Raw genomic sequence first — 12,298 nt, 5'->3', positions numbered from 1 at the left:
CACGTCTGGGCCTTCAAAAGTACATGATGAATTATTTCAGTCTCTGGGAGAGGCCGGATTCTATGGCTGTTTGGCTGGCCACTTTCAATATCATGAAGCTGAGCTGAGAAGGCTCTGGGATGCAGACAGACAGCCTTTTCTGCACCTGTAATACAGCTGTAGAACAGGGTGGAAACCCTGCACCTGCTGGGTTTGTTCACTGCAGACACACGAAATAGGTGAGCCCTTTAGAAAATAAATGTTCTAAATTATTTATCATTTCCATGATGACACAATTAATGCTATCTTCTTCCTCTGGGTATAGTGTCCTTTCCCATCTTATTGGTAGAATTCAAGAACCTAATCAGTCTTTTCTATCTAAGCCCTGTCTGTCTGTCTGTCTTTGGGGTAGTTAGGTCCATACCACTTTTGCTTTTAGAGTTAGAGGTCTTGTCATCTCTGCGACAACAAAGAGACTAGGGTGTTACGTAAGTCCATGAACCCAGGACCTCACAGAAATTAGATCAAATGTCTAGATAATACCTGCTGGCATCTGAATAGTGGTACTTCCAGAATAGAAACTGAAAGTTTCTTGTTTTCTCTTTTGAAAGTATTGTTGTTTTGCGATACATTCTCACTGTGTAACTCAAGATGACCCCAGACTTCCAGTCCTCCTGTCTCAGCCTTCTAGGAGCTGGAATTACAGTTTCTCTCCACCATGCCTGGATAAGAAATTGAAATTTTTTTTTGTAAAATAGCCTCCATATTAAACTGTAAGCAAACACTTGCTAGGCAAACGAGCGGTTTTTAAGTGTATTTCAGAAACTCAGCAGGGGATTCACTACCTTAGCGACTGTCAGGAGACAGATGTACTCTTTGCCAACTTTTATTAAACAGTGTTCGCAGTGAGGCTTTTGTTGTTTTGTTTTATGAGTGTTTTTGTTTGTTTTGCTTCGTGCAAGTTTGTTTTTTCTGCTTCTCCTTAAAACTACCATTTGTGTGCAACCTGGTGGTACAGTTCCTGCTAATTAAAAGGCTGGTGCGGAAAAAAAAAATCACAAATCCAGTACCAGGCCTGGCAACTCAGCAGGAAGCAGAAAGGCTTGTTGTTGGGTTTGGGCTTGGTTTTGGTTTAGGCTTCAGAGAGGAGGCGGAACATGATGAGCGAGCGCTGGTGCAGCCTATGTGAGGCCTCCCTACAGTCCATCGCCACTAAAATTAGGTTACCCTTATGGAACTAACTATTATTCTACTTGAATCTCAGTCTTATTAGCTTGTGAGTAGGATAAAGTAGAAAACTTCCATTACATCCCGAGTTGATCCTATCTTGGACAGTTCATAAGGCATAACAGCAAGCAACGATTCGGGCATCTAAACCCCCAGCGCTGCCATGCTGTTTGGCACAGAGGGAATAGGATTTTCGTGATCATGTGTTATTTCCCATTCCCTTCCTGGCCTGGAGCAAAAGTTAATTTGTGATGTTTCTGATTTGGTTTTGTTAACAAGTCAAGTTTTAAATTTTTCCTCTGTTTTTTTTTTTCCACTCACTTTTTACCACCAGAAAAACAAGACATGAAATAAGAATAAATAAGTAATAAAATCAATCACTACAGTAGTATGATTCCCATGCAGTTCCCAGATTGTTCACTTTCAGTACTTTGTGAAATTAACCAGAAAGTACTATCTTCAAAATGTTCTCTTTCAGCTCAGCCTACTGGAGAGAGGGAGATGGGGCGGGATAAGGGTGTGTACATGGAGCCTTGAGCGTATGTTGAGGATTGCTTGTAAAATCCCGTCTCTGTCTCTACAGAAGAGAAGCCCCCGGGAGGATACCTACCATCTACCTACTCCTTCTCCTTCTTCTTTTACTTTTTCTGTTTCCCCACATCGTCCTCAGATTCCATTACAGAGCAGGTTTTCCTGATATTTTTTCCCTTTGTGTATAATTTCACATACTGTATAATTTAAAGTATATAGCAATTTAGTATATTGAATACATTTTATCATACCATAGCCCTCAGTTATCATTCTCCTTTCTCTCCATGTATCCTATCCACAGGTAACCACCTACTTTCTCTCTGTATAGATTTACCTAGCCTGGAGGTTATGGAATTACACACACAGTTTGTACTTTGCTCCATGGCTCCATTCACACAGGAGGATTCCAGTGTTCATCCACATAGTAACAGGTCCCAGAGTCTTGCTCTTTTTTGTCTCATTTATTTTCACCTGTGAATGATAATGTTTTTGTTTTGTTTTGTTTTGTTTTGTTTTGCTTTACTTCCATGAACCTGTGCCCAGCTTACCTCAGTGTTAGTTTGCAGGGAGTGGGGTGGGATTTGTATTTTAATCCCATTCATTTCTTTCTTAATGCAGAAGCCCTCACTCATAGATAATGTTTGCCTTGTTAACAAAATTTACTTTTTCACCCATAACAGAAACAGTTGTGTTGCTTAATTGTGTCAGATGCCTGTCAATGGGGATTTGTTTATTCATTTCTAACCAACAAGTACGGGCTTCTCAGGCTCCCCGTAATGCTTCATGTCCACAGAGCAGGAATCAGACATTTGTTTCTACTTTTAGAAGTGCTGTTTCTAAGTTCTTACTGTTTTCCTGTTTTATAGTGTGTCAGACAGCTACAGATGAGTCAGGAATGTCCTTAACCAGCTAGAACTGCAGCGGTCTGTCTGTGAAGTCTCTGGAGAAGGCCCCTCCCACAGCAAGCCATAGCTTTTAAATAATCTGTTTGAAAGATTGGCACATGCCACAAAAACAATTTAAATTATTTTGTTTATCTGAAATTAAAGTGCATATTGATATATAAGGCCTATTTCAGCCCTGATAGTTGGTGATTTGCACCGTTTTTCTATTTCTGCTCCCTAATGCTTTAAGGAATCCAATCACAATGTGTCCCTAGCATAATCTATGCCATGACAGTCATGGAACTTTTCAGAAATACTGCTTATCAAGCAATACACACAAGAAGATGTCAGCCCAGCTCAAATGTAAAGTGGGAGGAATTCTGGGGGAATTTGGTTTTCTTTTAGATAAATCATTTCTCTCCCTCTCCCAAATGTGTTTTATTATGAATTAAACTTTAATGAAGTCTAAATCACTTTCTCACATCCCTCCTTTTTACAAATGTCTCTGGGAACCCAAATCAAGGTAGCCAAAGTGTGTACAGTAGATAAAACTGGGGAGGGGGAACAAGTCCCAGCCAGAGCAAGAGAATGGAGTCTGAGAGCGATATGCCCATGGCTCACCACCACTTTCTTAGGTATTTATACGTGAAACACTACTGTGTTCCCTTCTCTAGCACATCTATAATACAGTGTGTGTGTGTGTGTGTGTGTGTGTGTGTGTGTGTGTGTGTGTGTGTGTGTGAGAGAGAGAGAGAGAGAGAGAGAGAGAGAGAGAATATCACATTCACTTGGCAGTATTCTAAGGACCATATTTTCTTGCTTTCGGGTATACCTTGTAATGTGTAAGAGCTGACAACACATATGAGAATCTTTGAAATTGCTGGGAATGCTGTGTTATTTTGGAAACAGGTGGAGACAGGTAAACTAGCACAGTAAATAAATGAAAAGGCAGAGTGGTACTGGCCAATGTTTGAAGGGTTCAAGGTCTGCATGTCCCACTGTGGCTGCTTTTGGATATGCTTAATAGAGACTTTTCATGACAACCTTGGGAGGAATCGCTCTCCACTGTCAGGATCCTGCTGACTAGAGAAAACAGGCTTGGGAAGCAGCCAGTGTTTGTCTACTGATATGCGAGTCACCTTGGGCGGTAGGTGGCAGGAGTGAATTTCTGCCCAGTCCTGAAGAGTGCTGTAACTTCTCCTCTCAGGGAGTTCCTAAGAACTGAGCCTACTTATCTAGAGAGCTGTGCTTTCCAAGTGGAAATTGAATCTGACCAAAGGAAGGGGGGGAGGGTGCAGAACAAAAGCAAGAGGTACCTCCAGGCTTCCCCAACTGATTGAATAGCAGCTCTATGTAAGGCTGTGTGAGTGCCCACTGTGGCTAAGCCACATGTTTGTTACAGATGAAGGTTAGGAAAACTGCCTGCTCTGAACTTACTCACATAATGAAGCCCGAAGAAAGGACGGTGATTAGCTCAGTGAAGTCCATTGTAGGCTTCCATTCTACTGCTGCTAGTGAAAAGAAAAGCTTCCCTTTCCTTCCCCTTCAGGTCTCTCTTCTGCCCTTCTCCAAGTCTCCTTGGTTCACAATTGGGCCAGAGCTGCCCAAAGAGAATTCCTTGAAATAAAGAGGTGCCTTCCACTTTCCCCAATGGCAAGTAAGCTATTGAATTCTCCTGCCTTTCTCTAGGCTCTCACAGACCAGGGTGAGTGGCAAAGATGGAATTATGGCCCTTGGCTCATTCTGCGAAAGGCTTGATCATAGTTGGTGAATATCCAACCTTAGCTTGATCATTATGCCGGTTATGGTAATATCATCAATTCTCATATCCTAAGCCAGATAAAATTCCAACTGGAAGTCTAGTCCTTGGACTTAGCCTTTGTTGGAAATGTGCTGGTCCCAGTGTCCCCTGTTTATTCAAACAGGGAGCATTTAGAGTGTCTCACACATACACAGCATTGTAATTTATACCATCTATCTCTTTCTGGTTCTTGGGCCTCTGGCAAATTACATGTCGTAGTGTTGGATTAGTTTAGAATTTAATCATGCATTATTTTCCCTTCAATTAAATTATTTATATATTTGATTAACATTGTCACTGTTAGGAAGTCAAATTTTCAGTGAAAACCACAAATAAACTCACAGCCATTGAATTTCAAGCCAGCTTCACTTAGAAATCAGTCTGTCTGTTCAGTATCAATTGTCTATTATTGTATGTTGTCTCAGTGAGCTTGGATTTTAGTAAGAGAAATGAGTGCACTTTTTGACCTTCAGGTAAAGCAATACATATAGCAAAGTGTGGCTGAACTCCCTCGTTTTCTTGGAGACTTTTTGCCCTAGCAACCTGGTTTTTATTCCTTTCTAGATTCTTTTCTTTAGCATGAAAACCTACCTCCATCTACTTGTACTATTTTATGTTTGAGAAACAGACTGACAGGTAATAGTACAAGAAGGAAGCCCTGTAATCATTTCAGCTGGGGGCAAAACAATGATGGGCCTATAGGTCAGATCCAAACTACTGCCTGGTTTGGGGGGTATTGGGGTGTGTGTGTGTGTGTGTGTGTGTGTGTGTGTGTGTAGCCCTTGAGCTGAGTCCGTCAATTAAGTATCATTTTTATGCTTTTAAATAACTGAAAATAAAATGCTAAGAAATTTTTTTTTGGCCTGTGAGAATTTCTGACATCCATAATTAAATAGCTCATTTTCTCATTGACACTGGACACTGAGTCTACAGCAGGGTACAGGGATGCTTTGACAGCAGAATCTGGTTTTATAAATAGAAGCTTGCTAACCCTGTGTGTGTGTCTGTGTGTGTGTGTGTCTGTGTGTGTCTGTGTGTGTAATATGTTTGTCGTTATGATTTTGCAAATGAGATAACTAAGGCCCAAGTTCCCAAATGGGCCTACCCAAGGTATGAGGTCCTTAGTTTACTGCAGAGGCAATCAGTGCCATTTTATCCTTCGGAGTGTTCAACTAACCTATAGGCACAACAACCAAACAGTTATTTTAAAGGCAAGTAACTATTTAAAACTTACAACGCCATGAGGCTTATGATTTCTTAGAATCTTAATTTATAAGTAATTCCTGGATTTTAAAAACGTTCCTTTTCATGTTAAACACACTTGAATGTCCTACAGAGTCCAATAGGTACCTCTATTTCCTTATGGTAACAGACTACAGCATCTGAGAAACACTGTTCACTTCTGTTTTAGAGCATCGAAGTTCCCTCACAGAAAGATAATCTTGCATGCATGCCCGCATGTACGTGCTCACAAATGTGAGCGTAATCACTGTTTGAATTTAAGAGAAGTTTCAGGAAAATTCTAAAACATATTAAGACTGCAGTCTTGTAGAATATGGAGTTTTAGTTATCCCGCACTGGCCCTTCTTGCTCTTCCTTGTGTGGAGATGACAGCACTGGGGCTGCCTGCTGCTCAGTTTACCATGCCCTCTGATGAGATGTGAGCAGAGTTGATGCTCCCTGCTACTGTACTCCTGGACTTGCTGCTGGTTCTCCCAGCTTAGAGGTGACACTGTTATATACAAATTCTTCCTGGCCACTTTCAGTACCTGGAGTGTTCAGCTTAGACACAGTCTAGAGCTTTCTCCACCCTGCCACAGGAAAGGACTGTCAGAGGACCTGGACAGTTGTTATCATTCCTCTTTCTTTTAGTTCATATGAAAGTACTAGGACCCAGGGTGCCTCTGGAGACCTCTCAAGTTCAGCTCTTCAGATGTGTCAGCAGGACACAGGAAAACTAGTAGTTTATTGTATTTCAGCCACTGTTGACCCCTCCTTCTGCTTCTCCGGTGGCTCCCTGTGTAGCTCTAGTTACTTTATCCCAATGTTCATGATGGGGTAGATGCTCAGGTCCTGTGTTGTTTTGGTTTAGCCCCACGGTGTTATTGCTGGAGATCTGAAATGTGCTGTTTTTTGTGAGCCTTGGTCCCATAGCCTGTGCTTGACCATCTGAACAGTGTACCTTTAACCCTCAGAGAACTTGTGCCTGCTCACCATGCCAAACAACAACACTGCCTGTAGCCTGCCAGGTCTGCCTGGCGAATTCTTTCTTGCTGTCTGTGGGTGTCACCACTATCCTCAAAGGCACCAAGATCTGACTTTCAGTGAGTGCTTCTCTATCTTGTGTCTGCCATAGTCTCCCCTTTTCTCCACTCTCAGCCTGACCTCACACCTGCTGGGGCTTCGGTCAGCTTTCAGGTTCTGCTTTCAATGTAGTTTCATTTGTACCGACCCCTGATTCCTGATGTACCACACTGATCTTGGGCCCCTGTTACATGCTTTTATGAAACCCATTATTTCCCTTCATAATGCTTATCACAACTGTAATTATGCAGCAATTTAAGTTATTACCCGTTTTCTCCAGGAGACTGTAATTTCCTTAGGGCAGAAATTATGTCTGCCTCACTCCCTCTTGTTGCTGGGCCTAGTGCAAAAGGCTCACCACACACCATCCTGAAGGTATGAAGAAGAGAGAACTATTACCATCTTTGTATCCCTTTGCTCCCCCAGGGAAAGAGTGGGCCATGCCTAGATATCTCTAAAAGCTTTTGTTAATTCTTGAGAGTAATTTTATAGTAATGAAATGCTGTACATTAAATACCAGGTAAAGCAAAGTTGTATTAAGTTAAACAAGTGTTCAGGGTGTCTTTTGCTGGCACTATTTGCATAGCATGGTAGATCAGATGGACCCAACAGATACTATGTAACTGCTAGGCATTGGGATACAATCTGTGGATGACTATGTGAAACTTTGGAGACTATTCAGCACAAATAGAATTGTGATTTCCAATTATAATCTCTGCTTCTTCCTTTCTCTGTATTTCATCCTCTTTCCTCCATTTTTCCTCCTTCCTCCCTTGTTCCCCATCTTCTTTCCAAGTGTTTTAGGACAAGGACCAATTTGTTAATTTCCAATCATAGAAAAACTGAAACAATAGCAACTTTATGGGATGGTCCAATGTTCTCATCTATTTTTCTGTCAGAGAAAGTTGTATCTACAGACTCTCTTTGGGACCATCCAGGGCAGTGTGCAGGCATGGTGGTTGACTAAGACTATACATTGCAGCACTAAATTCCCTGTGGTGCACATCTGTTTGTGGATTATGTGCACTATTGTAATATCTAAGATACTGCTTCCTCTGACAGCTGACTTATGATAGGAAGTTTAGGAGGAGACCAGTTCTGCTGTCACTGTGTTCTGTTGCCTGCAGTCCCACTTGATAAGATTGTCTCTGTGTGTGCTGTTACATGCTGCTCAATTTGCAGTTCATCAGACATTCTGATTGCCGTTCAAAGAGCGGAGAGGAATGACTTTTTTTCTCTGCCTTAATCCAGCTTTTACTTCTAGAAACAATAAAGAAAACTATTTTTTCATGCAAAAATTTTTATCCTCAGGCAATCAGCCACCTAGAAGAATAATCAAGAAAGCCTGTTCTGGTAGCAGAAAATTCCCACTAGGTCTCTAAGCTAGAATGTTCACAGGCACATATCAAATGCTGTGTCATTACTGCAACAGAACTCAAGAAAACTTTAATTACTGGATGACTTTTAAAAGATACATAACTATATATTTGAAAAAGTATAGCTGGTAGCCTTAAAATAAGGAAAATAAAGCATAACTTGGCCAGAGAATTTAAAAAAAAAAAAAAAAAAAAGGACAAAATTTTCCCTTGTAGTCTAGAATTGGACATTTAAGTAGTGTATTAATCTTACCGGAGATGGACCCAGTTGGATTTGGTATTTGAGAAAGGGGCTCAGTGTGAAGTCTGATCTAGTTTTCAGTTGGCAGCGTTCCTCAGTCAGGCTCTCAATACTGCACTGCAGACTTGTATCACTGGCAAGAAAGGCACGTCCGTCCACTGGAGTTTTATCTGGGGAGCTCCCTTGCTCTTCCTCAGGTATTGCTGTAGGTTTTTCATGCATCCTCTTGGAAGGCACTTCACATGTCCTTCCAAAGATGTAGATTTAACTAACCCTAAAGCCTTGAATTGATGAGGAATTTGAAGAAATTTACCTTCATTTTTAAATTTATTTATTTATTTATTTATTTATTTATTTATTTAAAATTGCCTGGGTGTGAAGAGATGGCTTAATGCAGTGTTTCACAACCTGTAGGTCATGACCTCTTTCGGGCTGAGCGACCCTTTCACAGGTGTTGTCTGAGTCTAAAGGAAAATACAGATATTTACATTGTCGTTCATAACAGTATCAATATTACACTTAAGTAACAACAAAAATAATTGTATGGTTGGAGTCACTACAACATGAAGAACTGTATTAAAGGGTCACAGCATCAGTAAGATTAAGAACCTCTGGATTAGTGGTTAAGAGACTTGTTGCATAGCAGAGGATCCAGATTCTTTGGTTCCAGGCAACCATGGCAGCTCACAACAGTCCATAACAGGTCCTAGGGGCCTGATTTTCCATTCTGACCGTCACAGACACCAGGCACCATGTGCAAGCAAAGCAGTAATACACATAAAATAATCAGAGAATAAAATTTTACCTACTAATAGAATTCGAAATCTTCATGGAAATGATGGCAGATTCTCTTTCTTAACACATAGTTCTCTGGGGTTATTATTCAAGAAGATACTGTCCCAAATCTAAACCAAAGTTGCATTTTCTTGAGTTTTGTTATAAAGTCATGGGTACATGTGTGTTCTTTCTAACCCTCCCCCACCCCCATATCCCACCTCCATATCTGTGCTCTTCAGATTTCAGGATCAAGTATTCTTTTCTGGATGCCAAGCCTGTTCCCAATCATGTTTCCCCTGCTGGCTTCAGGCAGTTAGCAACAGTAAACGTACTTAGAAATGTATATACTCGAATGTTTAAATAACCTGTGATGTAGTAAAGTTATTTATATAATCTTCAAGGCTCAAATTTGAGCATTTTTCACTTCCTTTTGTTTCTCTGAGATATGGCTAACACATTTTAATTTTATTTCTCTTTTCCTCAACCCCAGCATATCAATAATGACCACATTCATGGAGAAAAGAAGGAGTTCGTGTGCCGCTGGCTTGATTGTTCACGAGAGCAGAAACCGTTCAAAGCCCAGTACATGTTGGTAGTGCATATGAGAAGACACACTGGGGAGAAGCCTCACAAATGTACAGTAAGTGCATACCTGACAGCCTCAGTGTCCCCTCACACGGGCGAGTGTGACACTTTGCTCTCTAGGCCTTTCCTGTTCTCAAGGGGTTTGCATGCTCTTGACCCCAGGATCTGAAAGGGTAGTGAGAAGAGAGGCAGAGCACTGTTTGTAGAGAGTGCCTTAGTGCCGAGCTTTAAACAGGTCATCTCTGCAGAGTGACAGGCAGGCATAGGTGACTGGCTCCATGAGCCCATGCCTTCTGTGCCTGCCATATTCCCACAGGTCAGCACACTGCAGGACAAACCACAGAGTTGATTTATTTTTCAGTTTAATTTTTTTATTTGTGCGTGCAGTGGTCAGAGGATAATTTTATGGAGTTGATTCTCTGTTGCCCCTTTAGGTGTGTTACAGGTATCAAACTCTAGTGGTCAAGTTTATACAGCTTGTACACTGACCCATCTTACAGGCCCTAAGTTGAGCTTCTTTATGAAAAACAAAATTCAACATACTGGGCTTCAGATGTAGTTCATATCAGAGCATTTAACTGCCATGCACAAGGCTCTGGGTGCTAACATAATGTACCAGTCAGACAGCCTTGTTCATAGCCTTTGCAACCACTTGTGCTCACAGCACACGTGCACTGAAACTGCTGTATAACATTACTATTAGTGTGCATATGGTATGAAGCATAAATGAACTTGTGTCTTCATTATGTCTCAAATATTACTTGTGTATATTCTGAAACCTAAAACGAGCCCAAGCCGCCTCTCACCCCAAGCCTTTTGGCAAGGCATATTCATCTGCCCGTTGTTATCATGTCTCCTTGATCCTTGCTCAGTCGCCACAGTGCGGAGAAGCCCCTGGAGTAGGCTGGGGCTGCAGTGAGACTAAGTTCTCTCTAGAGTTGCTCTGAGAGCTGCACAGCCCCCGGTACTTTACATCTTAAAGGGCCTTTATAAACATGATCAAATTCCATGCCTTTGTATGGACACAAAGCCATATTAATGAACTTTGTGCTGAATCTGAAATCAGTGGGAATTGGAGGAGATCAATGAACAGATAATGAAATTCATTGTCCACATTGAGCTGTCTATTAAAAAAAAATAGGAGGGGAAAAAAAGCCTTCAGGAGTTTTACAGGCACTGACGATGCTTTGTGTTCAACTGCCCCAAGCCACATCTGAATCCCAATAAATGCAGAGTTTAGTGGGGTTTTTGTTCCATGGTTTTGAAAAGCTGCTGACCCTTGAAAGGTCAAGTTTTTATCCACTTGGAGAGGGGGCTGAACACAAGCTGCAGCTGCTATTGTGTAGAGTGGTCCAGATTTACCTGTTGTCCTCAGTTTGAAGGTTGCACAAAAGCCTACTCAAGACTCGAAAACCTGAAAACCCACTTGAGATCTCACACTGGAGAGAAGCCATACGTCTGTGAGCATGAGGGCTGCAACAAGGCTTTCTCTAATGCTTCAGATCGGGCCAAGCACCAAAACAGAACACATTCCAATGAGGTAAGCCTCCTCTGCTTCCCAAAGCTACCAGCAAAAACAATGAGCTTCCATGTGGCATATATCTGGTACAGTAGATGTGTTCTGTTTTATTTTCTCTGGGCTGTTCAACTGTGAGTGGGCTCTGAGACCCTGTGCGTCTGCAGATGAAGGTTTGAGGCCTCAAGGATGAACCCTGTTTAGAGAGTAATGCAGATGAAGAAGAAATTCTATAAAAACCCTTGCTGAACTTAGTTTCCTGTTGCTCGGACCTGCCATCTACTGGCTAGACAGTAGTAGCATTTAATTTAGAGTTCAGGCTGCCTGCTCTAATAGCATGGTCCCACACAAAGTAAGACTTGGTACTGTCTAAAGACATTCAGAATCATCACAGTGGCAGGTGACAGACAGCTCACTCCCAAAAGCATCCAATTTTATTTGTTTTTGAGGAGAGAGCAGTTTCATCACATGCATGATATCTAAAATTATTTTCATCAAGCAAACAGCTTAAAAACAGTTTATAGACATCTAAATTCTAAATTCCAGAGGACCTTGGAAGATATTCTTAGAAGCCCAGTTAATATTTAAGTCTGTTATCATAGTGGTTTGTGTTGTATTGCCATTATTTTTAAGATAATTGTCCCCAGACTACTGGTAAGTGTAAAAATGGTTACAGATTTGCTTTAGCTAGGCTTTGGTGCATATCTGACTAAAAGCGTATAGCTTCTTCTTGGGAGGTGTAGATAAATATTGGCTCCTCTGTAAACTCCCTTGAATATACCAAGTCTAATAAAGCTTCCCTCATTTTGGATAGAAATGAGATTATAGTTCAGGCCTGCAACATGTGTCTTTGGTTGATTTGAAACATTGTTGCAAATGGAGAAATTTGCATGTGTGCAACTTCAGAGTGGCCATTATGACATCATCAGTTGTGGGCTACTCTTACAGCCTTGCAATATCTAAACCAAGTGAGCCACTTTGCTCCAGAGCCATTTGGCTTTGAGCAGAGGTAGGGGGAATAGTCTGGTGATAGAGTAAAACAGATTAAAATGACCTTTAATGAGATCATCTACACTG

At 41.3% G+C, this 12,298-nt stretch overlaps 1 protein-coding gene across 1 annotated transcript in view; it reads left to right on the top strand.

Annotated features, from left to right (window-relative positions):
- Gli3 (GLI family zinc finger 3) overlaps positions 1–12,298 on the top strand; it is a 266,310-nt gene that overhangs the window by 240,064 nt on the left and 13,948 nt on the right. The window contains exons 11-12 of the mRNA XM_021180371.3: positions 9,611–9,760; positions 11,081–11,245. Coding sequence (XP_021036030.1) covers positions 9,611–9,760; positions 11,081–11,245 — 315 coding nt within the window. The remainder of the gene's footprint in view (positions 1–9,610; positions 9,761–11,080; positions 11,246–12,298) is intronic.

This window comes from Mus caroli, unplaced genomic scaffold, assembly GCF_978045245.1.
Source record: "Mus caroli unplaced genomic scaffold, Mus_caroli_1 scaffold_15, whole genome shotgun sequence".
In the NCBI taxonomy this organism is placed as follows: Eukaryota; Metazoa; Chordata; class Mammalia; order Rodentia; family Muridae; genus Mus; species Mus caroli.
This window is presented reverse-complemented; position numbering and strand designations above follow the sequence as displayed.